Here is a 26,988-nt window from a genome sequence, read left to right on the forward strand (position 1 = left end):
AGTATTTCATCTCATTTAACTTTTTATTATTATTTTTATTGGAGTATAATTGCTTTATAAAGTTGTCAGTCTCTGCGGTACAATAGCTGATTTGAATCAGCTATATGTATACATGTATCCCCTGCCTCTTGAACCTGCCTCCCCAGCCCCATCCTATCCATCTAGGTCATCCCAGAGCACTGATGACGAGCACCTGTGCTATAGAGCAGCTCCCCACTAGCTGTTTCACACGTGGTAGGGTGTACATGTCAGTCCCAATCTCCCAATCGTCCCACTCTCCCCTTCCCTGGCCCCATGTCCCATATTAACTCAACCCTCACAACAGCTCCATGAGATGGGAACTGTTATCACCATCTCTGTTTTCAGAAGAAGAATCTGAGACACACGCCTGTGGCCTTGGTTAGTAAGTGGCACAGCTGGCCCTGAGCTGGTGCATCGCTATGTACACAGCCTCCCTAGGATGTGTCACTTAGGATGGTCAGCTGCTCTGAAATAAAACAAGAGATTCTGAGTTCCAATGAGCAGACAGATCTTACAAGATTTACAGTGGATTGCTATGGACACTGGTATATTACAGTTACCATGGAGCTGTAAGGAGGCTTAGAGTTGAAAGAGCTGGTGAAAGAATTATCCAGTGCCTGGATGTGTCAGTAAGTTGGCTCTGGGACCTCGGGCAAGGCCCTTTGGGTCTTCTGTGTCTCAGGTAAATGCCGAGGTTGGAGCTGATCAACTCTGAGACCCCTCATGGCTGCCACTGTGAAATCTAGCTGGTGGTTGTCAGACTTGGTGACACACCGAGCCAGTCACCTGGGGAGCTTTAGAGACTCTCGATCCCTTAGTCTCATTCACAGAGATTTCAACTTAAACAGTGTGAGCTGGGGCTTGGGGATCAGGGGTTCTCAAGCTCCCCTGGTGATCCTAACACACAGCCAGGGTAGAGAACTCTGCACTACACCATCACCTCTCAAACTTTACTGTACTAACAGATTACCCAGGGTTCCTATTAGGATAAGGCTTCTGATGGTGAAGTCTGTGTCGGGACCTGAGACCCTGTATTTCTACCAGGCAGGTCCTAGGACCACTCTCAGTAGCAAGGACTAGTCCAATGCAGTGGTTCTCAAAGCGGGGCCCCTGCACCACAGCATCTCCCCAGAATCCATTGTGAATACACATTCTCAGTGCCCATTCCAGACCCACAGAATCAGAAGCTCTCGGGGAAGGGCCCAGCCACCTGTGTGTGTGTTTTAAGATGTTTATTTACTATTATTATTGTTATCACTGATCACCTGCTGGTGGTTTTTAAATTTTATTTATTTTTGGTTGTGCTGGGTCTTTACTATAGTTGCGGCAAGTGGGGGCTACTCTCCCCTTGCAGCAGCCAGCTCCCCATTGAGGCGGCTTCTCTTGTGGCAGAGCACAGGCTCGAGGGCACACAGGCTTCAGCAACTGTGGTGAGCAGGCTCTCCAGTTGTGGTTCCCAGGCTCTAGAGCATGGGTTCAACAGGTGTGGGGCACAAGCTTAGCTGCTCAGCGGTGTATGGGATCTTCCCAAATATGGGATCAAACCTATGTCTCCTGCGATGGTAGGTGGATTCTTTACCACTGAGCCACACAGGGAAGCCCCATCTGTGTTTTAACAAGCTCTCCAACTTGAGTGTGAGAATCACCCTGGCTTAGAGAGACTGGGCTTCCCCCAGCTGTTGTTTCCTGGCCCTGATGGTTGGTGATGAAGGTGACAATGAAAGCAACTCACACTCACTAAGTGTTGCCTGGTCTGTGCCTGCGCGGGGGCTTTAAGTTTGCTCACATGGGGAATGTTATTTCGCCCTGCGGGCCTCCTGCTTCTCATCAGATTGGGGGATTTCAAGACAGAGCCACTGTCTCTTCATCCATCTCTCCTGCTTGTTCATGTTTCTGACTCTGACAGGGGCACAGGTGACCTCTGGTGTAGAAGCAGCTGGGCTGGGCTCAGGAGGCCCGCATTCTTGTCCCAGCCCCCCTGCTATTAGCTGTGGGTCTCAGGGAAAAGACTTCTCCAGGGGCCTTGTTTTCTCTTCTGTAAATGAGGATTTAGACCACAGGATCTGGGGAGTCTCAATCAGGCTGGACATTCTGTGACTCTATGAGTCTACTGAACAACGACCTTTGGCCAGTGCTCCTGTCAAAGAGGAGAGGCTGCAAGCTGCAGCTAAGTGTTCCAGAATTGTCCGTGCCTTAGAACATGCTGGAACATGTACTATAATAGGGGGATCTGAGGTTCAAGTCACCCAGGCCCATGAGTAGAAAGCTGGGATTTGAACCAAGAAACCCAACTCCAAAAGCCCACGGTCTTTCCACAACATTACATCACATGAGTATACCACACCACTCTCTCTCCTACCACAATCAGAAGATAGTCCTAAAAAAGGTAACATGGGGACTTCCCTGGTGGTCCAGTGGTTAAGACTCTGCACTTCCATTGCAGGAGGCATGGGTACAAATCCTGGTCAGGGAACTAAGATTCCACATGCCTCATGGTATGGCCAAAAAAAAAAAAAAAAAAAACCCAAAGGTAATACAATAATAGCTTACCCTTATGTGGCACACCTACATGCTTAAGACTTAATTTTTTCCCCCAATTATTTTTATTAGTTGGAGGCTAATTACTTTACAATATTGTAGTGGTTTTTGCCATACATTGACATGAATCAGCCACGGATTTACATGTGTTCCCCATCCTGAACCCCCTCCCACCTCCCTCTGCTTGAGACTTTAAATAGCTGACACACTTTGTCCACTTTAATCTTCACAACAACCCCATGAAGAAGGTAGTATTAAGTCCATTCTCATTTCATCATTGTAGAATGTGTGTTAGTCGCCCAGTGGTGTCCGACTCTTTGTAACCCCGTGGACTGTAATCTGCCAGGGTGCTCTGCCCATGGGATTCTCCAGGCAAGAATACTGGAGTGGGTTGTCATTTCCTCGTCCAGGCATCATTGTAGAAACAGGGGCTGAACAGAAGAGCTGCAATGTGACCCGGGCAGTCTGCCCTGACAGAGTGCAGTTTAGTGGAACAGCACAGGGGATGGTGTGAGGAACTCAAACCAGAGGCCCTCGGTGGGAGGAGACTCTCATTCAGGAGGCTGGTATAGAGAAAACCATATGAAAAAGTAGAGACATTACTTTGCCAACAAAGGTCCATCTAGTCAAGGCTATGGTTTTTCCAGTAGTCATGTATGGATGTGAGAGTTGGACTATAAAGAAAGCTGAGCGCCCAAGAATTCATGCTTTTGAACTGTGGTGTTGGAAAAGACTCTTGAGAGTCCCTTGGACTGCAAGGAGACCCAACCAGTCCATTCTAAAGGAGATCAGTCCTGAATATTCATTGGAAGGACTGATGCTGAAGCTGAAATTCCAATACTTTGGCCACCTGATGCGAAGAGCTGACTCATTTGAAAAGACCCTGATGCTAGGAAAGATTGAGGGCAGGAGGAGAAGGGGACGACAGAGGATGAGATGGTTGGATGTTATCACCGACTCAATGGACATGAGTTTGAGTAGGTTTCGGGAGTTGGTGATGGACAGGGAGGCTGGCATGCTGCAGTCCAAGGAGTTGCAAAGAGTCGGACATGACTGAGCGACTGAACTGAACTGATAAAGAAAACAGATTTTTCTGAAACATGAAAATGAAAACTTAGACATGGGCCTACTGGCAAGAGTCAGTACTCCTTCCAGAAGATCAAACTCCAGCACCTTCGCATGTATTCAGGGGCTGGGGCTAGAAGCTGGCATCCTGGCATAAGAAGCAAAGGGCTGCCAGCCTCTGAAACACCGTTTGGTCTCTAAAGCTGGGAGGTGCGGGATGCAGAGAGCAGGTGAAACAAGTCATCAAGGACTGGCGTCAACGCACCACTGCACTCAATTAGGCTGTATCCTGTTATCTGCACACAGCACTGACAGAGCTAACTAGCTGTAGAAGGTTTAAGCCAAAAAGGAGCCCTGGACAACTGCCTCCTGGCAAACCCCCTTTTCCAGAGACAACCACGTTAGGCATTTTCGGGGATTTTGCTGGTGTTTAATTGCCAGTCCCTAGAGCAGGCTTTTCCTGGCCTTTCCCCATCTGCCTCATGCCACCTGGAAAGGAAAGGTCACAGGAGAGCTCATTTAGTAATCGCCGAAGTCCGGAAAATTCCACTTCAATAGCGGTCATACTGGGCCCTGGTAGGGAGTTCGAGAAGAGCAGAAAGGTCCTCAGGAAAGGGGCAAGGTGCAAAGCATCTTCTGGGGACAGGGGGAGACCACTGAACCTGAGCATGACCATGGGCTTGTTGTTTCTTCTATGTACTTTACAGATCTCTGTATTATGTGATATTTTTACAAAGTTACTTCTTACAACTATCCTCAGTTTAAGGAAAGTAACATCCCTAACATCCAGCTACCCATGGGGAACAGGCTAAGGAGGCTGGGTTGGTGGAGATCTCTCTTGATGGGGACGGGGGGAATGGTTTAAAATCCTGAAAGGCCAAGCCCAGAAGGGCTACCGCAGAGTACAGTCGACAGCCCAACCACAAACACGGCACACGTGAGGCTCTGGAGCTCAGAAGTGCTTTCTCTACCTCCTGCAGGAGTTCCAGCCTCTCTGGGACATGATGGGACTGCAGAGTGTCTGCCTCCCAAAACAAAGCTGAGCTTCTGGCCCCCAGCCAGTGGCCACCACACCCAACAGTCGGGAGATGCTCCAACCACATAAGAACAGCTAGAGGTAGTAAAGAAGGAAGAGGTGTCTGAGAGCTCCCTCTTCCTCCAGATCCAAACTGAGGCTTTTGTTGGGCCGAGGCTTTCGTGCTGTGGGTTCTCAGGGGAGTTACTTAGCCCCAGCCTCAGTTTCCCCTTCCATAAAGTGAGAACAAAAATTCACACAAAATCCTCTACATGCATGTTCACAGCAGCATCATTTGCAATAGTAGAAGTAGCTCAAAAAAGTAGAAATAGCTCAAATGTATACCAACTGAGGAATAGATAAGAAAAAGGTGGTAGCTCCATACACTGGAATATCACTTGGCCTTAAAAAGGAATGAAGTGCCGATAACAACAGGATGAATCTTGGGACTTTCCTGGTGGCTCAGTGGATAAGAATCTGCCTGCCAATGCAGGGAACAGGGTTCAATCCCTGGTCCAGGAAGATTCCACATGCCACAGAGCAACTAGGCCTGTGTGCCACAAATACTGAGACGGTGCTCTAGAGCCCGCAAGCCACAACTACCAAGCCTACGTGCTGCAACTACTGAAGCCTGCAAACCCAGAGCCTGTGCTCTGCAATGAGAAGCCACTTCAATGAGAAGCCCAAACACCGCAACCAAGAGTAGCCCCCACTCGTCCCAACTAGAGAAAAGCCTGCCCTTAGCAACGAAGACCAAGCACAGCTAGGGGAAAAAAAAAAAGGATGAACCTCAAAAAAATTATGTTAATGAAGGAAACCAATCGCAAGAGGTCATATACTGGATGAATCTCTTTACATAAAACGTCTAGGATAAACAAATCTACAGAGACAAAAGGAGACTGGGGGTTGCCAGGGGCTGAGGGAGATTTGAGAAATCTGGAGTTCTTGCTTAGTGATACAGGGCTCCTTTCTGGATGATGAATATGTTCCAAAATTGATCAAGGCGATGGTTATACAACCTGTGAGTATATTAAAAGCCACAGAATGTTACACTTTAAAATGGTGAATTTTGTGATATGTGAATTATTCTTCAATTAAAAAAAAAGTGAGGACAAGATGATCTATCTAACCAACAGGGTTGTTCCGAACATGAAAGAAAATGTCCACAAGGGGCCAAGCACAGCATGGCAGGCAGTGTGTACTCAGTAAACAAGAGATCCTGTTACAAGGCTGCAAAGACATTGTTTTGATGTGAGAATTCATTACCAGGAAGTGCTTCAGCTCTGTTGTTCCTTGAAGGAGGAAGAAGGCCCCTGGCAGTCACTTATTCCAAAAATCTCACAGCAAAGAGACAACTGTGTGTGTTATTGTGGAATCTGGGACTTGCCAAAACAATTCCTGTTTCTTCTTGGCAAGCCAGCTAATCGCTTAAAAAAAAAAAAAACCCTGTATTTAATTAAAACCAAAAGTTAATACCACACAGAATACAACCAAGTGATGCACAGTCACTGACTCGAGATATTAAATTACTTTGTTCAATCAATGACTCATCGCTAACATGCAGAACAAAAGGAGATAGAAACAGGAGCCACGCTGATGCCAACAGCGTGGCCACCAACAGCTCTGAGGCGGTCACAGCCAGGCTGAGCAGAGGTCAGCTGCTGAGTCAGACTTAGGGGAGGCCTGGGCCAGCCCTGAGGTCGTCTACAAAAACAACAGCAGGCAACACTGACTGAGCATCACCTCATTTAATCCTGACTACAACCCCTGATGAAGGGCAGTACTGTCAGTCCCCTTTTGCAGGTAAGGAAACTAAGGCCCAGAGAGGTTAAGAACGCACTCAAGGTCACACAGTGAGTAAGGATGGAGTGGAGCTTAGCTTCCTCTCAAGGACGTCGCCCTGCAGAGCGAGTCTGGAGAACTGGATTCTGATCTGCTGTTGCTCTTAACTCATCAAATGACCTTGTGCAGGCCGTTCTTGGAGTTTAATCTCCTTTTGTGTAAAATACAGAAAATGAAAGCCCATCTCTCTCCAAGGGTGGGAATGTACAAATCTGGCAACAAAAGAACAGACTTCTCAAGTTGTAATGTGCCCATGGGTCACCTGGAGACCTTGCCAGGATGCTGGTTCTGAATCAGGAGGTCTGGGATGAGGCCTAAGGATATGCATCTCTAACAAGTCCCCCCAGGGATGCTGATGCTGTTGGTCCTCAGACCACACGTTGAGAAGGACGTGGATGGTGATCACTGTGCAAATAACAATCAGACACACAGCAAGAAAGTCCCATTTCAATTTCTCAGTCCTCCAGGACTTGCTTTTGTTGTTCAGTCGCTCAGTCATGTCCAACTCTTTACAACCCCATGGACTGCAGCACGCCAGGCCTCCCTGTCCATCACCAACTCCTGGAGCCTACTCAAACTCTTGTCCATTGAGTAGGTGATGCCATCCAACCATCTCATCCTCTACCGTCCCCTTCTCCTCCCACCTTCAATCTTTCCTAGCATCAGGGTCTTTTCAAACAAGTCAGTTCTTTGCAGGTAGTCAAAGTATTGGACTTTCAGCTTCAGCATCAGTCCTTCCAATGAATATTCAGGGTTGATTTCCTTTAGGATTGATTGGTTTGATCTTCTTGCAGTCCAAGGGATTCTCAAGAGTCATCTCCAGCACCACAATTTGAAAGCATTAATTCTTGGCATTCAGCCTTCTTAAGGGTCCAACTCTCACATCCATACATGACTACTGGAAGTCCTTGCTTTACCTCCTCTTTAGTCGGGGAGCAGATTCAAGCCTAACCTGAGATTTCATAACAGTGCTGTGTTTTAATATTTGTTTTTATGGTTATCAACTATTAATGAAAAATTATGTTGACTTTTCATTTATAGTAATGACTTAAGTTCTTTTTAAATTAATATACAAGCTAAATCTATTTAAAGAAAACTGTTAATCCTGGCAAAGCAATAAAGCTATCCTTTGCTACTTCACCCTACCAAAAAAAGATGTTAAATAAAAATAATCATAGTTGATACTCTTACAGCACTGAGCATACTCCAACCACCACTCTAAACATTCATGTGCATTACACAATTTTCATCTTCACAATTCTAGAAGGCAAGGACCTTTTAGAGATGAGAAAACTGAGGCTTAGATCAGACTTCACTTGATCAGAGAGATCAAGTAACGTGTCCGAGGTCACACAGCTAATGAGTGGCTGATCCAGGCTTCAAACCAAGGCAGCCTGACTTAGTCAATCACGTTACTCCGCCTATGACTGAGGCTTAAGCAATACGTGAACCGTGAACTTCCAGATGTTCAAGCTGGTTTTAGAAAAGGCAGACGAAGCAGAGACCAAATTGCCATCATCCACTGGATCATCGAAAAAGCAAGAGAGTTCCAGAAAAACATCTATTTCTGTTTTATTGACTATGCCAAAGCCTTTGACTGTGTGGATCACAATAAACTGTGGAAAATTCTGAAAGAGATGGGCAGACCACCTGACCTGCCTCTTGAGAAACCTGTATGCAGGTCAGGAAGCAACAGTTAGAACTTGACACGGAACAACAGACTGGTTCCAAATAGGAAAAGGAGTACATCAAGGCTGTATACTGTCACCCTGCTTATTTAACTTCTATGCAGGGTACATCATGAGAAATGCTGGACTGGATGAAGCACAAGCTGGGATCAAGATTGCCGACAGAAATATCAATAACCTCAGATATGCAGATGATACCACCCTTATGGCAGAAAGTGAAGAAGAACTAAAGAGCCTCTTGATGAAAGCGAATGAGGAGAGTCAAAAAGTTGGCTTAAAGCTCAACATTCAGAAAACTAAGATCATGGCATCTGGTCCCATCACTTCATGGCAAACAGATGGGGAAACAGTGGCTGACTTTATTTTTCTGGGCTCCAAAATCACTGCAGATGGTGATTGCAGTCATGAAATTAAAAGATGCTTACTCCTTGGAAGGAAAGTTATGACCAACCTAGACAGCATATTAAAAAGCAGAGACATTACTTTGCCAACAAAGGTCCGTCTAGTCAAGGCTATGGTTTTTCTAGTAGTCATGTGTGGATGTGAGAGTTGGACTATAAAGAAAGCTGAGCGCCGAAAAATTGATGCTTTTGAACTGTGGTGTTGGAGAAGACTCTTGAGAGTCCCTTGGACTGCAAGGAGATCCAACCAGTCCATCCTAAAGGAGATCAGTCCTGGGTGTTCATTGGAGCGACTTATGTTGAAGCTGAAACTCCAATACTTTGGCCACCTGATGCGAAGAGCTGACTCATTTGAAAAGACCCTGATGCTGCGAAAGATTGAGGGCCAGAGAAGGGGGCGACAGAGGAAGAGATGGTTGGATGGTATCACCAACTCAATGGACATGGGTTTGCGTGGACTCTGGGAGTTGGTGATGGACAGGGAGGCCTGGTGTGCTGCGGTTCATGGGGTCGCAGAGTCGGACATGACTGAGCGACTGAACTGAAGCTGGCCCTCTGACATAGTCAAAACCATGACCATCACATGTACATGTTTGAGTGAGTGAGTGAGTGAAGTCACTCAGTCGTGTCCGACTCTTTGCGACCCTGTGGACTGTAGCCTACCAGGCTCCTCCATCCATGGGATTCTCCAGGCAAGAATACTGGAGTGGGTTGCCATTTCCTCCTCCACATGTACATGTTTAAAGGGAGGTAAACACTTGTTCCTTGCAGGCAGAAGCAGTGCCTTTTCCCCTCCTAGCCTCCTCAACACCCCCAGTGCCCAGCACATTGCCTAGCCCACAGGAAGAGTCAGTGCACATCCCAGAATATATTTTCCTAATCTGTGTTACTGGCAGAGGCGATCTGACAATACTCTTGCTATAGTTGGAGCTGCTGGCTACAGGGCAAGAGCTCACGTGTGTGTTTGGGCATCTCCACGGGTGATGAGAGGCCAGACGACTCAGCTTGGAGCTGGCTTCCGAGCAGGGCAGAGGACAAGAGGGCCGCAGCTGACAGAAAGGGAAACTGCACTTACCCAACAAAGGCAGTGCCCTGGGCACTACACGGCAGCAGTTACTAACTGATTAGACGTTAACAATGCCTTTTCTCCTCCTCAAACTGTCTCTCAGGCTTGAAATAATGAGGAATCCTACCCTGGAAGGAATGCTTTCTTGAAGCAGTAAGTGGGCTTCCTCAGGTCACAGCTAGACAACCGAATAGACCCAGGAAGTGGCAGCAAACGCCTCCACGTGCTCAGCATCTGACCCTGCCAAACACCAGTGCCTGGCTGCCAGCTCCAACCCCACCACCACCACCCGCCTGCCAGTTCTTGACGTCACTCATCGCCCAGACAGGGCTCATGCCATTCCACAGTCTAGAATGCCCTTCCCTCTCCTCTCTGCCTCCAAAGATCCTCCTGCCAGCCCAGCCCCACCTCCTCCAGGAAGGGTGCCCCAGTCTCCTCACCTCTAGCCTCAGGACACTGCTTGAGTGCTTAAGCCAGACCATCGTCTCCCAACTGGTAAACATCAGCAGACTCGCCTTCAGGGTCCATGAGCAGTGAATTTGACTGGAGGAGCATGGGTCTGCCTGCTGACGACCCCTTGGGCCCAGCACAGAGCTGGGCAAACACTTCGGGACCTAACCATACCCCTCACCACCAGGAAGCTTTGTCGTGGGGTTCCCCTTTATAAAATGGGGGTTCAAATACCCTTTCAGGGAATGAAGAAAAGAATGAGCTAATATCTGTTTAGGCTTTGAACTCATGGTAAGAACCATCCTGTCAGTGGCAAAGATGTGATTATTCTATTATGGTTTTACGGTTAACTGAAAGAAACCAGCTCATTAACCCTGAAATCCATCTTGACCATGACCATGGCTGCTTTCTCACTGAGAACTCTCCCTAGCCTCCACACCCTGCCCCCAGCCCTCCACCCCCATCACCTGAATACTTCTCTCCATTCAAGAACCTGCAGGCCTCCCCAGCCACACAGGATGAACCCAATCTCTGCAGCCTGGCATTCCCACCAAGGGATCTGGGTCCAACCTCCCCTCTTAGGTACCCTGCTTGAGAGTAATGCCACCGTCCAGCTGACCCAGACTGTTTTTGGCAAACTCCCTTTATTTTCCCACCTTTGTATTTCCGCTGCTTTTGTTCCCATTGAGTAGAATGTGCTCCCCTATCCTCAAAATCTTTCTTTCCCATCAACACCATGTTATAAGGTCTTGTCTAAATATCACCTCTCCAAGAAGCCTCTACCCACATCCTCATGTGATGGGACTGCTCCTGCCCTTACGTTCCCATTGTGTGTGTGTGCCTGTCAGGGCACCTCGCCTGTGTGTCTTGTGTGGGAATGACTAACGTGTATGTCTCACTCTTCCTGGCTGGGTGGAGAGCTCCTTGAGAGCAAGGATTAATGAGATCCCACTGAGGCAGGAGAGGCCAACAGACTCAAGTTCAAACTCCAGTGTAAGATTTGCTGGCTGTGAGAATCCAGGTAAACCACTGCAGCTCTCGGAGCCTCAGTTTCCCCTTTCTATGAGTGACATGAAAACACCACCCGTCCAAAGCTGTTGAGAATATCATATGCAATCATTTATGTGACAAAGATCTCCTGTGTATCTAGTACATGCTAGGGAGAATACAGTGATGAGCAAGACAGAGTCCCTGGCCTCAAGGAGCTTACACACCAGTCTGGGGATTAGAGTGGTAAATACAGTGGCAAATACTGAAAGAACGTCAGGCAGTGACACTGCTCTCAAAAAAAAATAAACTGGTGTAGTGGGAGAGCAGGTAACTGAGACAGAGGCAAGGGCAGCAACCTCATTAGGGTGGTCAAGGAGGGCTCCTTGGAGGAAGTGGCATTTAGCTGAGATAATTAAAAAGAAGGAGCAGGGTATGCAAAGATCTGGGCAAAGGATGATCCAGGCAGCAAGACCAGCAAGTGCATAGAATAACGCTACATCTGCTATAACTCAGCAATCAGCCCCCTACTCCGCCTCTCACCTTTCCATCCTCTGCAGAGCGTTACACAGATAAACGCAGCACACAGTGAATACATGTTGCCAAGATGAACTTGACAGAGTTATAAAATTCTGGGGACAAACTGGAGCATGACAAATATATGCATCCTAACAAAACACAGTCAACCACGATGAGGCTAATGCCAATTAAGCAGCTCATAATTAAACAGCTCTGAATAAACTACAATTTCCTAACATTTAAAGGCAAACACAGACCACTCATTTCAGCCTGGGTTGCCACACTTACAGCTCGGGATGTGTCAGGGCTCCATTCCAACAGGACTGGCTTTGCCAGGCCCCTGCCCCACCTCCCCTGATTCCCAGCTGTCTTGTCAGCCAGAGCCATGCTTGCATTTCTGAAAGCATTTCATTTTAATAACCTTCTCAACCTTGCTAAATCACCTCCCCAAGTCTAAAAATTAAGTAATGCAAGCTTTTGATGCCACAAAATTATCTATTTGATTATCCTTCTGAGCAGAACATTTTCATTTTTTTAACCAACATACATTTTTTAAAGCTGCATAATTATCCACGTGGCTTCAAAGGATATTCCTCTTTGTCTTCAAAAAAATGCATTTTCCAGTGCCAAGGACACAGGGCAGCCAGGCAGCCTGTGTAACCACCTGCTTCTTAGGATGCCTGCTGGTTTGTCCTGGTGGGAGGGATGACAGATACACTGGGGCTGTCAGGGACACCGGAAGTAAGGCCTCTCTGGGGCAGCAGCACTTCTGCCCTTACTTCCCTGCTATGTGCTTCTTCAGGGGTGTCCCTTGGGGACCCTGACTCATCAGAGTCCCCTTATCCACCCAAACGGCCCGGGTGTCCCTGTTTCAGCTACATCGTGACCATCTATGCCCCCCACAACCAGTCGGCTGCCCAGCCCCATCCAAAGCCTCTCCTTCCTTACACCCTCCTGCCAGCTCCCTCTCTCAGGTCAAGACCACACCAGGATAGGTCCAGCCATGGGAAATGCCTCTTCCTTGCTATCCCTTCCACGATCTCACATCCATCCTATGCCCTGCACTGCTCCACCAGAACCCAGCTGGGATCACCTCACGCTACTCCCCACTCAGAACCTGCCAGGGGCTCCCCACTGCCGCCCAGACCAGCAGATGGAGCCCCCATCTAACTTACTGAGCTCAGATGCTGAGCGTGACACTAGTGTTTTTCAAGGGACATGTTTCCTACAAAGAGGGTGTGGGACGGCTCTCCACAAGCCGGCAATGTCACCTGGTACCCAACCATCAGAACAGTCTGCCCCAGGCTGCAGGTGAACACAAGGGTAAGAACGTGGGCTCTGCAGTCTCAGTGCCTGGTGCAACTCCCCAGACTTGTGGAAGTTGCTTAGCTTTTCTGTGCCTCAGTTTCCTCCTGTGGGAAATGGGGACAATAACAGCAGTTACCTCCTAAGGCTGAGTGACAATTAAATCACAGGGCAGTGGTGAGGACTGAATGAGCTGTGGGTATTAAATACTTGTTAGCTCAAGGGTTCCCCTGGTGGTCCAGTGTTAAGACTCCACACTTCCAATACAGGAAACATGGGTTCAGTCTCTGGTTAGAGAATTAAAATCCGGCATGCACCACCGTGCAAGCAGGAAAAAAAATCAAAAATACACGGAAGGTCACTATTATCTGTCATGAGTCATTTTGACTCTGAAGATCACTTTTCAGGCTCTCTTTAGAACTTAACCCCTGTGTAAGACAGAAGCGTCCCTGGAGGAATACTTACGGTGGCACTAGAGGCCTTCTGAGGTCTGAGCCACCCTCTACCTCCTCTCCCAGCTCAGCTCCCTTGGCTCTCCCGTGTCTCAGTCTTGCTATTCTCATCACCAGCACCTACCTGCACGCAGCCCCACCTTTGCTCAGACAAGCTCAGAGACCACCCCTCTCCTCACTCCCATCCCACACCTACATCCCTAAACCTGCTCCATCCTTTAGGTGAAGCTAAAATGCTGCCTTTTCTGTGCAACCCCCTCAGCACGTATGCTAAACTACTGCCCAGTGCGTACACATCTCAAGACAATAGAAGGGGAACTCATCCTTACTTAGTTCACTTTAGGTTCTGCACGTGTTCGACACGCCATGCAATTGGCTGGCTGCCCGGCGGCCACCTCCAGGACTTGCAGCATCTCCACCTAGGTCCCAGTGTCCCCACTGTGATGAGACCTCCACCTCCCACTGGGCTTCCCTGGAGGCCCCTCATGGCTAGACTGGCTCTCATAGCTGGGGTGTTTCTGTAGACTGAGCAATGAACAGAAAGCTAAGGGGAGAAGACTGAGCAGTTTGTACCCACAGGATGAAGGAATTCCTCCATCCATTCAATCCATGTCTTCCGAGCATCAGCACCGTGTCAGGCAGCATCCCAGCAAACGGGGACCCAAGGAACAGGGGGACTATGCTGAGTGTCCTCCACAGACCCCCACGGCCCGCAACCCTTATTCTCCCTCCTTCCAGAAGTCTGAGGTCTACAGCACAGCTGGGAGGGGAGGGCTGGGGCTCTGGCCATTAGAGCTTCTTCCCCTGAGATGGGGACTCAGGCACCCCCCCCCAAGTAGAGAGACTTAAGCCACAACTAAAGGGCTTTGGGATCCTGTCCCACCACTGCTATAAACTGAAACAACCTCAGGACCCATCCTCATCTCTAGCACTCTAGAGCCAGCCAGGGTAACATCGTAACAGCCCCTCTAGTTCCACAGCACACTGGTGGTACCCACTGGTACCCAGCGGACCAGAGGACAGATGGGGAGAAGCCCAGTCTCTCTGCTTACTCTGTGGGCCTTGTGTTTTGTGCACTAGATACATGGAAAACTTATTGTTCTAGGTTAAACATACACAGATTTTTTAAATTGGAGTATAATCGCTTTACAATTTGTGTTAGTTTCTGCTGTACAGTATGAATCAGCTATATGTATAAATACATATCCCTCCTTCTGGAGCCTTCCTCCCATCCCTCTTAAGTGAAGTGAAAGTGTTAGTCACTCAGTTGTGTCCAACTCTTTTGCGACCCCATGAACTATAGTCTGTCAGGCTCCTCTGTCCATGGGATTCTCCAGGTTAAGAATACTGCTGTGGGCTGCCAAGCCTTCCTCCAGGGGATTTTTCCTGATCCAGGGATCAAACTCATGTCTCCTGAACTGCAGGCAGATTCTTTACCATCTGAGCCACCAGGGAAGCCCAACTCCCGTCCCCTCCACAAGTTAACAATATACAGTTTTAAAAGTATTTCTCAGAGTGCAAATGCCCAGGCTGGAGCCACAGAACACATTTCTCTCTCCATCTTAAGAGCGGTCTTCCAAGACTAAGCTGTTCCCTTTCCCTCACAGCCCCTTTTATACGCAAGGCTGGAGCTCCAGAAAGGCCACAGTTGAGTCCATACCAATCTGAGTGCAAAGAGGCAATGCCAGACCATGGCATGGTGCAAAAGGATAGCCAGAAATCCCTACCCGAGCTCCTCCTCGCCTGCCTGAACAGTGAGCTCAGTCCCACCCACCTGGACATGGCCCTTTCTCTCCATCTCTCTGGGTCAGTTCAGAAGAAGCCAGAATGCCACAGGCACGCTGGGCTGGGTTGACATCACTCCCTCATCTCTGAAATGAGAAGGGCAGCCCAGGCCCAGGCCCTGCATTTCTGCACCACAGGCTACTGCCTTGTGCCAATGAAACCCGTAAACGCTCTGAAAGCTCTATTGGCTTTCCTTTCCACACTGATTACCCCTGAATGATACGCTCACACAGCAACCCCCCAGCAGGGTCTCAGCTCCACCCCTTTCTCTGCACTAGCACATCCTGTTGACACAAGACCTCCTGATCCCCCCCGACCAGCACCCACATCCTGCTCTCTCCAGAACCCAAGGGCCAAAAACTAAAGAAGAGCAAGATCAAACTAAAGAAAGGAAGGAAAAGCTCATCACAACAGTTAGGACAGTGGTTACCTCTCAGGTGGGAGGGACAATATTCCATGTCTAGACTTCAGTGGTAGTTAGATGAGTTTTCATTTATAAATGTCTGCTGAACTAACTATATATGATCTTATGAAATTTGCTATTTGTGTATACCTTTTCACAGCCCTTTTTTTTTTTTTTTAAGAAAAATGATTGTGTGAAGGCCACTTAGAAAAGAAAGCCAGGGACACCTCTTTAAACAGGAAACATTTAGTTTGAACCTTAAGGTATGAGAAGGGCCCAGCCATGAAGAACAAGGAATAGCATCCCAGCAAAGAAAACATCATGTGCAAAGACCCTGAGGCTGGAAGGAGTTTAGCAGTCCAAGGAACTGAAAGGTGGCCAATACGGCTGGATATGATGAGAGAAGCCCTGAGGGGCCCAAAGTGCAGTGGGAGAAATTGGCAGGTGTCAGTCACTCCCAGGTTTGCAGTACCGGCCTGGGTTTTACTCTCTGTGCAGGTAGAAGCCAATGAGGGTTTAAAAGAGAAAAGCTTTTAAACAAAAGCTCAGAGATGGAGCCTCACCTTTACAGACAGGAAACTGACCCATAGTTGGGGTTAGGTGAGATCCAGAACCCCAGCTTCCTGATTTCTGGATCAGAGCCCTTTCCACAAAACAGAGCTCCCATCTTCTTCTCAGCTCACCGACCACACTCCACTTGGCTCCAGTCCTGCCGCAGCAGAGCTGACTGTACAGGCCATCAGCCTCAACAACTTACAGGCATGACCTCCTAGAGCAGTGGTTCTCAGTGGAGGGGAGTTCTGCTGCCAGGGGACCCTTGGTAGGGCCTGGAGACACGGTTGTCACAACTTGGGGGGAGAGCAGCGGAGGGGACTATGAGCATACAGTGGGGAGAGACCAGGAAAGCTGCGGAATGCCCTACAATGCACGGGACAGCCCCCCACCAAGACTTATCCAGCCCCCAGAGTCTACAGTGCCAAGACTGAGAAACACCCAGTGAGGGATATAAAGCCTTCGTTTCAAGTAGTGCGGAGCCCTCGAGGAGAAAAGCCCTCTGCTCAGGGGTGTAAAGGGGAGGGGAGGATCAAGGTCAGTTCTCAGCCTCCCAGGACCCCCTATCCAGAGAGACCAAGCTTAGAGGTGGAGTTTTAGGCAGAAGGCTTTGAGTCACCCCTCACATCATGGCTGGGCTTTCCTCTTAGGAAACAGAGTGGGGAGAGCAGCAGGGGTTATCCCTTCCTCCCCTGGCAAACCCTACCCCAGCCCGCTTCCCCATTTGAGAGGCAAGAAGTAGAGGATGGCAGGTTTGAAGCTTCCAGCCTTCATGATAAACAGACAGGCAGTCCCAGCCAGGCTGGGGGCTGCCCTGTGAAAGCCGGCGCCCCACTCCACGCCTTCAGAGCTGACCTGTACCCAGCTGACCCTCAGGACTCCCCAGGCCCGGTGACACAGCAGCAAAACACACAACACACACCCCTCCCCCACGAACACCACCAGCCTCCTGGGCCCTAGGCTAGGAACCGTAGACCCACAAGTCCCTCCTGGGGCAAGAAAGACTGCTCCCACCACAAGCCCTGGCTGCCCCCCTCCCGCGGGGTGTGTGCGCGTCTGCCTCCTCCTCTAGACTGGGCACTTCTGGGGCACTGAGTCCTCCGGGGAAGGCACATAGAGTACGTGCTCACTGTGTGTCTGTTGACAAAGGAGCCGATGGCAGTGTCTGACCCAAGGGAAGATGTTATTCTGATCCAGTGAGTATGTACGGAGTGCTTCCTGACACTTCCTCAGCACCCTTACTCAAGAAAGGAGCTGTCAAATCAGACGGCTGCGGAGTCAGCTAGGACGGGAGACACAGAATATGAGCTGGCCTGGGCGGGGAAGCCCTTGTCGGGACCAGGCGCTCACACCCAGAGACAGCCTGGCCAAGGCCTGGGCTCAGCTGCCTGTCACCAGGTCAGCTGGTAACAGGGTGCCATCTACTGGTGAGTCAGGAGAAAAGTGGCCCAAGTGTCTGAGCCTGGGAGGAGAGAGGGAGGGCTAGGGGGGAAGGGGGAGAAGGTCTTGGTCTCCCCACTTGGTTATCTCACAGCACCAGCCTAGCCCCTCAGTTCCCTGGGGACGGGTTAAGTCCATGTTCATATTCATTCTCTCTGTCTCACATACACACACACACACACACACACACACACACACACAGATATCTAGAGACCTACCCAGATAATACCTCCAACCCCCGGCCAGTACCCTATAACATGCCAGGAAAAGAAAGTTCCAGATTGTAAATAGTAAGCCAGTGGTTCCCCAAATTCAAGGCAGGGAAGAATCATACAGAGTTCATGTTAACATGTAGGTCATCACGCCCACCTTCTGAGATTCCACTGTGAAAGCTCTAAAGTGGGGTCTACGGTTTGCACGTAAGCAGATACAGCCTATGAGGGCGGCCCCTTTCTCCTTATCACCTGACATCTTAAATGGCCAGGCAGATATTAGACTCTCATTATTTTCCTCCTTTCAAAGGACAAGGTAGGCTGACTGTGGCTCCAAAATGGTGTGGGAGGAGAGGCAACCTAAGGAGGGAGGATTGCTCAGGTCTCCAAGCTCTCCTCTTCCTGCCCGCCCCCTCCCCACAATGGGGGCAGCAGGGGTGCACGGGAAAGGCAGGGCTAAGCTACTCAGCGCTGTGCTGAACCTGGCTCCACCTCTGAACAGCTGTGTCACTAGTAGGTCATCCACACCCTCAGCCTCAGCTCCAGCACCTCTTAAACAGAGGAAGCTCCTACTTCATTTCTTTTTTTCACCTTTTGGGCATGTGGGATCTTAGTTCCCCAACAAGGAATTGAACCCGCACCCCCTTTATTGGAAGGCAGAGTCTTAAATGCTGGACCACCAGGGAAGTCTCCTACTTCAAAAGAAATAGAGCAGAGGAGACAAGGCAAATACCCTAATGCTAAGGAACACTTAGAAACACTGCATTAAAAAGTTTCATGCTCCAGTTTCTTCATCTGTAAAATGGGGATATTAATATCACCTCTGGCTTACAGGTGTGAGAATTAAATGAGTCAAAACCTGTAAAGAGCTGACAGCGATGCCTGGCATTTAATAACTGCTCCTGCCACCTTGATGAGGGAGGCACAGTTATCACCCCCATTTTATAGATGAAGAAACCAAGACTCCCAGAGGTAAAGCAATCTGCTAAGGGAGCAGGCTAGTAGGTGGCAGCCTGGGGGTTCAAACCCAGGCCATGTCAGTGGAGGAGAGCCTTGAGCATTCAGGTAAATGCAACCATGTGAGTGACCAGCACAGGATTCCAGAGTTCCTCTCCTGAGGGCCCTCAGCCCTCAGCTCCCCACGCAAAAGCTCTCCCCTCCCCCACTCCACACAGTCCCCTGCCAGGCCTCCCTCCCAAATCAAAGGCTGAGTTTTGTGGTCCAGGGGCTAAGACTCCATGCTCCCAATGCAGGGGGCCTGGGTTTGACCCCTGGTCAGGGAACTAGATCCCACATGCCACATGAACCCACATGTCACAATGAAGACCGAAGATCCCATGTGCAGCGCAACTAAGAGATGGCACAGTCAAATAAACGAATAAATAAATAAATTTTAATAATAAATGAATATTTTTTTAAAAAGCCAATGGCCATCTTCAAGTCTGTTTGCTGGCAGAGATGTTTCTCTCACCATTGTTCAGTTCAGCCAACACCACTATATGCTTACAAAGTGCCGGACACTGCTCTGGCTCTTGGCAGGTGGGGGACAAAGGACACAGGATCTCTGCCCTCCAGGGACACTGAATGAGTGCTCCAGAGGAGGAAGGGAGCAAGGGGTGGATCAGGCAGGGCTGAGGGCTTCCTGGAAGAGGTGGTGACCAAGTACGTCTTGAAGGCTGAGTATCCCTCTACTTTCTGGGCCACCACCCCCTGCCCTAAGACCCTCAGAGACATCTGACCAAAGGCTGCTAGCAGAAACACTCCACCTTCCCAATCTCTCAGGCAGTAACTTTCTCGGAAATGCTCCTCCATGAGACAGACAGACAGACACAAGAACACACATGCCCACCTGCTGATGAAATTCCTCTGTGTGCCAAAGGCCCAACTCAGATCCCAATCCAACCACTTGTACAGTCATCCCCTGGGCAGGTCTGCACTCACCTCCTCTGTGTTCTTGCCACACACCTGTGACTCTAAGGGGGCACTTAGGTCCCAGCAGGTCACACACCGAGACCACACACACACACTCTTATATATGGTGGAAAGTCAGTAAATATCTGAAAGTGAATGAGTTAGTCACTCAGTCGTGTCCAACTCTTCGCAACCCCATGGACTGTAGCCCGCCAGTCTCCTCTGTCCATGGGATTCTCCAGCCAAGAGTCCTGGAGTAGACTGCCATTCCCTTCTCCAAGGGGTCTTCCCGACCCAGGGATCAAACCTAAGTCTCCTGCATTACAGGCAGATTCTTTACCATCTGAGCCACCAGAGAATCCCCAATAAATATCTACTGAATTCAATTAAATGGGATGGTTTGCCTATGTGCTGACAGCCTTAGGGTAGCTACATGAGCTAAAATGCTATGACCAGTTCAACAATATATATGACATGATTCAATTAAAACAGTGGAGTGGAAAGGGGCCTCCTGGCTGGGTGACCTGGAAAAAGCCCACTTGGCCTTCACCCTCCATCTCCTCATCTGAAATCTATGGATAGTCATGCCTGGTGAGTAACATCCATCACGGGGAGGCTGTGAAGATTCAGCAAGGTCACACTCATGAGGCACTTGTGCACATCCTGGGGCTACTTGGAGTGTCATCTACCATCACCTGGTCCAAGGGCACATACATATTTGCAGCTGTCAATAGTCTGAGGGCAAGCAGACAGGCTCCCAGCAGATGACACCCCTACTCAGCGCTTTCCAAACCTCTTTGATTATGACCCATAGCAAGAAACATGTCTTATGCTGGGACCCCATATATACAAATCGAACACAATTACAATAAAAGTCCATGGAACACTGCCCTTTTTGCCGAAGGGTGCATACTGATACTGTGTCTTTCACCTTCTCCTTCTATCTCATTTCCAGCCCGATTCAATAAACAATGGAGAGGGGGCCCTGCAGCTAGAAAAGTCATGCCCTCACTCACCCAGGGTGTCGGAGCCGCTCTCCACGGTCTCGTTGACCTTCCTCGCAACTCTGGCCACAGCCTCACCCATCTTCCTCAGCATGCAGATGCGGGTATCCTGTCGCCAGCCACCAGGCTGGTCTGCTGCTCACAAAGGAACCTGCGCCAGGGAAGACACAGGGCCATGAAGTGCCCACCCACAATCAGCCAAGGACCCACCCCTGACCCGCCTTACCCAAGGACCCAGGCTGCAGGAAGTCTGCAGGGAGGGCCCCAGGCCACTCACCTCCTCCTGAGGGGCCCAGAGCACAGGCGACATCTAGCTCGGCCTTCAGAGTGCCTGATCCACCCATCAGCCCGGCCCTACCAGCTTCCTGGCAGGGTTAACATGTGTGACCTCGCCAAGACCTCAACCCGTGTCCAGGCAGGTGTGAGGACTCTGGTGTGTGCTGGCCTGTGACTCACTGAACTGGCAGGGCAGTGGGGAGGAGGCAGGGTGCAGCCAGGTGCAAGGAGAGACACCTGTCCCTCCATCCCACAGCCTCAAAGCCCTGTCCACTCCTCCAGTTCCCAGTTCTCCTCACCCACCTTTGCCAGGCTCCTTCCACAAGCCGGAAGTGAGGACACAAAATCTCTGCTGGGTCGGAGCTCACCGTTTGGAGAGTGGGTGGTCTCTAAGAATTCCCTCCCCATGAGGCAGTAAGGAGGGAAGGTTACAGTTTTAGTCGCAGACCTAATTGTCACCCTGAGTTTATCGGCAAGACCCCAGGGGAAAAGAAATAGGGGCAGGAAAATGAGAGGAGGGAGACTGGATCACTGCATAGAAGAGGGTTAAAGAAGGGTGAGGATGGGATTTCCCTATGGTCCAGTAGTTAATACACCGTGCTTCCACTGCACTGGGTGTGGGTTTGATCCCTGGTCTGGGAATTAAGATCCCACATGCTGTGTGGCAGAGCCAAAAAAAAAAAAAAAAGAATGAGGACACAATCAAAATGATCAAGTGTTGAAGACAATAGGGACTCAGGAAATGCCTCCAATTCCTTTTTATTACAGAGAAGGAAACTGAGGCAGAGAGACTCAAGGAAGCTGCCAAGGTCAAACAAAGTAAGTAAAGGGCAATAATCTAACTGAACTCCACATCCAGTGTTCTCTTCTTTACAAAAGTCACTCACATCGCCAGCGGTAGCACCCCATGGAGAAAATGAACTTGAGGCTAAGGTCGCTGCCCTTTTTTGCTCCTGGCTTGCAATCCCAGATCCACAGACAGCTCAAGGAGCTCTAATGAACACATCTGAGAGTCAAAGACAGGACAATGTGACGGGCAGAGAGAAGCAGGTGAGGGTACTGCTCAGAACTGCCAACAGACACCATGGAAAAGTCCACATGAGCTTAACTGGACATGGAGGCCCAGTCAAGCCCACTCAGCTTTTTAGGGAGAGTCAGTGATGAGTTCAGTGTGTGCTTGTATCTCGCCAAGGATATACACAGGCCTAATGCCCAGCTCTGGCGTTCTTAGTTGAGAAGCCTTGAGAAAGATTCTTAACTACTCCATGCCCCAGTTTCTTCATCTGAGTAAGAGATCTAGTAATACCTACCACCCTGGGTTCAAATGAGGATTGAACAAAAAATACATACCTTTCTAGATCAGGGCTCAGGACACGTAAGTTACTTCCTAAACGCTAGCTGAAAGGATGAAGCAGGACATGTGCAGACGTGACGCCAGCACCTAATCCCAGTTAAATATCCATATGACTCTGAATGAATAAGTCAGTGGAATTCATCTTTAAGGAATGAGTAGAACTTCTCATCTCTGTACCTCCAGGAAATCTTCCCAGATTGCCCCAACCCTCAGCACTCTCTCCTCCCTGAGTTTCAGTAGCACTTAAAGCCTTGGCACAAACCTGGGTTATTTATGAGCTTTTAAAAGTATACATACTTGTCCCCCCAATTGGCCTGCAGGCAACTTAAGGCAGGGAGCAGCTATATACTGTGCTTTCCCCCTACACTTTATACCACATACTAAGAAAATGCTCAGTTGGTATCCCCCAATGGTAACATCAATCAACAGCCATCATTTGGGTTTCAAATCTAAATACAAGTGAACCAACTCTTACAACAAAGATACTGTCTAAATAGGAGGGTCATGAGTCGTAACAAGGCCAGGTGGGCAATTTGCATAAGATGTGCCAGGGTAGAACAGAAGGGAATAGTTGAGACTATGGCAAACTGGACTCAACACCTTCCCCCTGCTACCTATAAGACCATCCTCCTAAGCCTGAGTCACAGCAATGCTGCTGGAAACTTGTGGACTCAGTTGAATGCCTTTATGAATGAGAATCCTGAGGAACCAAGAAGAGAGGTAAATCAGCTCAGTTCAGTTCAGTTCAGTCGCTGAGTCATGTCCGACTCTGCGACCCCATGGACTGCAGCACACCAGGCCTCTCTGTCCATCACCAACTCCCAGAGTCCACCCAAACACATGTCCATTGAGTCGGTGATGCCATCCAACCATCTCAACCTCTATCATCCCCTTCTCCTCCTGCCCTCAATCTTTCCCAGCACCAGGGTCTTTTCCAATGAGTCAGCTCTTCACATCAGGTGGCCAAAGTACTGGAGTTTCAGCTTCAACATCAGTCCTTCCAATGAAAACCCAGGACTGATCTCCTTTGGGATGGACTGGTAGGCTCTCCTTGTTGTCTAAGGGACTCTCAAGAGTCTACTACAACACCACAGTTCAAAAGCATGAATTCTTTGGCGCTCAGCTTTCTTTATAGTCCAACTCTCACATCCACACATGACTACTGGAAAAACCATAGCCTTGACTAGATGAACCTTTGTTGACAAAGTAATGTCTCTGCTTTTTAACATGCTGTCTAGGTTGGTCATAACTTTCCTTCCAAAGAAAAAGTGTCTTTTAATTTCATGGCTGCAATTACCATCTGTAGTGATTTTGGAGCCCAGAAAAAATAAAGTCAGCCACTGTTTCCCCATCTATTTGCCATGAAGTGATGGGAACAGATGCCATGATCTTAGTTTTCTGAGTGTTGAGCTTTAAGCGAACTTTTCCACTCTCCTCTTTCACTTTCATCAAGAGGCTCTTTAGTTCTTCTTCACTTTCTGCCATAAGGGTGGTGTCATCTGCATATCTGAGGTTATTGATATTTCTCCCAGCAATTTTGATTTCAGCTTCTGCTTCCTCCAGCCCAGCGTTTCTCATGATGTACTCTGCATAGAAGTTAAATAAGCAGGGTGACAACATACAGCCTTGATGTACTCCTTTCCCAGTTTGGAGTCAGTCTGTTGTTCCATGTCCAGTTCTAACTGTTGCTTCCTGACCTGCACACACAGGTTTCTCAAGAGGCAGGTCAGGTGGTCTGGTATGCCCATCTCTTTCAGAATTTTCCACAGTTTATTGTGATCCACACAGTCAAAGGCTTTGGCATAGTCAATAAAACAGAAATAGATGTTTTTCTGGAACTCTCTTGCTTTTTCGATGATCCAGTGGATGTTGGCAATTTGATCTCTGCTTCGTCTGCCTTTTCTAAAACCAGCTTGAACATCTCAAAGTTCACGGTTCACGTATTGCTGAAGCATGGCTTGGAGAATTTTGAGCATTACTTTACTAGCGTGTGAGATGAGTGCAATGTGCGGTAGATTGAGCATTCTTTGGCATTACCTTTCTTTGGGATTGGAATGAAAACTGACCTTTTCCAGTCCCGTGCCACTGCTGAGTTTTCCAAATTTGCTGACATATTGAGTGCAGCACTTTCACAGCATCATCTTTTAGGGTTTGAAATAGCTCAACTAGAATTCTATCACCTCCATTAGCTTTGTTCATAGTAATGCTTCCTAAGGCCCACCTGACTTCACATTCCAGGATGTCCGGCTCTAGGTGAGTGTGAGTGATCACACCTTCATGATTATCTGGGTTGTGAAGATCTTTTTGTAGAGTTCTTCAGTGTATTCTTGCCACCTCTTCTTAATATCTTCTGCTTCTGTTAGGTCCATACCATTTCTGTCCTTTATTGAGCCCATCTTTGCATGAAATGTTCCCTTGGTATCTCTAATGTTCTTGAAGAGATCTCTAGTCTTTCCCATTCTGTTGTTTTCCTCTAGTCCTTTGATCACTGAGGAAGACTTTCTTATGTCTCCTTGCTATTCTTTGGAACTCTGCATTCAAATGGGTATATCTTTCCTTTTCTCCTTTGCTTTTCACTTCTCTTCTTTTCACAGCTATTTGTAAGCCCTCCTCAGACAGCCATTTTGCTTTTTTGCATTTCTTTTTCTTGGGGATGGTCATCATTCCTGTCTCCTGTACAATGTCACGAACCTCTGTCCGTAGTTCATCAGGCACTCTGTCTATAAGATCTAGTCCCTTAAATCTATTTCTCACTTACACTGTATAGTCATAAGGGATTTGATTTAGGTCATACCTGAATTGCCTAGTGGTTTTCTCCACTTTCTTCAATTTCAGTGTGAATTTGGCAATAAGTAGTTTATGATCTGAGCTACAGTCTGCTCCCGGTCTTGTTTTTGCTGACTGTATAGAGCTTCTCCATCTTTGGCTGCAAAGGATGTAATCAATCTGATTTCGGTGTTGACCATCTGGTGATGTCCATGTGTAGAGTCTTCTCTTGTGTTATTGGAAGAGCGTGTTTGCTATGGCCAGTGCGTTCTCTTGGCAGTACTCTGTTAGCCTTTGCCCTGCTTCATTCTGTACTCCAAGGCCAAATTTGCCTGTTACTCCAGGTGTTTCTTGGCTTAGAAACAAAAAAACCTAACTCCCAGACTAGGTTTCTTCCTACATACCATTCTCCCTTCTTTACTTATCTACAGTGTTCATCATTAATAATCACAAACATGTATTGAGCATAGGTTAGGGCTTCCCTGGTAGCTCAAATGGTAAGGAGTCTGCCTGCAATGTGGGAGACCTGGGTTCGATCCCTGGGTCAGGAAGGTCCCCTGGAGAAAGAAATGGCAACTCACTCCAGTATTCTTGCCTGGAAAATCCCATGGGCAGAGGAGCCTGGCAGGCTACAGTCTATGGGGTCACAAAAAGCGACTCCCCCACTGAGTGACTTACACACACAAGGTACAGGGGGAAAGCATAGAGAGGAAGGAAATACAAGAAATAGCTCTGACTTATGATTCTGATGAGGAAGGCTTTCCTAAGGAACATCACCAAGGCAATCCTGGCCTCACAAAAGAGGGTAAAGGGAAGGTAAATCTCCAAGCTTACCCAGGGTCTGTGCTAATCCTGGTGGGATTGTCTAGGCTACTTTCCATCAGGCACTATACCTACAATTTCTACCAGCTGCCACCAGGTGGGAGCAGTAGCGCCTTACGTCAGAACCCATTGATTAAAAACTAGTCAAATTAAAAACCTCACCAGGTGGTGGCAAGCTCAGACATCCTATAATGTGGGTCAGAGAATGGACCTCAAAGCAGGAACAGGAACAGCCTGTAAAATCTGGCTGTCAAAGTAAATGACTAGAAGAGGCCCTTTACATTCCAGAGGATGCTTTGCATACAACGCAGATATGCCCTAGACTCCCAAGAGGTTCCAACTGCCTAAAATCACCACTCCACTATCTGGGTAGGAAACCACACTTCCTTCACCTAAAACCACCCCTCCACCAAGAGAGAATTCCTTATAAAGTCCAGCTGACAGTCCCTCTTGCAGGTCAGGTGACCAAGGCCTGTTACTCTCTGGCACAGGCAGGGCTGAGATCGGAGGGTTACCGGACCACAGGCATATGAGACCCAAGATGGGGTAGGAGGGCCCCAGAATTGAAGGAAGAACAAACTTGAGATGATGAGAGTCTAGAGTGTGTCCCCAAAAGCGACCCTACAAGGTTGCCCAACTTCGCTGACAGCTCCTTTTCAGCACCAACGCAACACTGAACCTCTTTGACCAAAAAGCAGCAAGAATTTATTGAGCATGTAACAGGAGCCAACAGAGAAAGGGGTTAGGCCGGGGGTTGGGGGTTGTAGGTGGAATAAAGCAAACTGCACTTTTCTTTTTGGTTTTAAATTGTTTTAAAGAAAAATAGAGAATTGTCTGAGTCACACATGAGTGACGGAGAGAGATATGGGCCCACTCTTCATTAAGTGTGAAGCCCCGGCCGCCCTAGGATGTGAGGGGGCCCCTGACTAAATAAACAATTGGAGCCAACCAAAATCTTCGTGTCAGCACCACCACTCTGGCTGCCCGTTCTCATTCATTTCCATGAAAGGAAGATCATGCTGGCCAGCGGGAACAATCAGTGTGCAAGGCAGCACTCCCAAAACTAGACCCCAACCACAGCACCCCAAGACAAGTCAACCACACAGGCTCAAGT

The 26,988-nt window shown here is 48.6% G+C and overlaps 1 protein-coding gene across 2 annotated transcripts in view; it reads right to left on the minus strand.

The window, feature by feature from the left end:
• Positions 1-26,988, minus strand: part of LRRC20 (leucine rich repeat containing 20) — a 75,201-nt gene that overhangs the window by 46,023 nt on the left and 2,190 nt on the right. For both annotated transcript variants that reach the window (XM_061161715.1, XM_061161714.1), the window contains exon 2: positions 20,669-20,807. In XM_061161715.1, coding sequence (XP_061017698.1) covers positions 20,669-20,750 — 82 coding nt within the window. In that variant the 5' untranslated portion in view covers positions 20,751-20,807. The remainder of the gene's footprint in view (positions 1-20,668; positions 20,808-26,988) is intronic.

Source organism: Dama dama, chromosome 15, assembly GCF_033118175.1.
Source record: "Dama dama isolate Ldn47 chromosome 15, ASM3311817v1, whole genome shotgun sequence".
NCBI classification, from domain to species: Eukaryota; Metazoa; Chordata; class Mammalia; order Artiodactyla; family Cervidae; genus Dama; species Dama dama.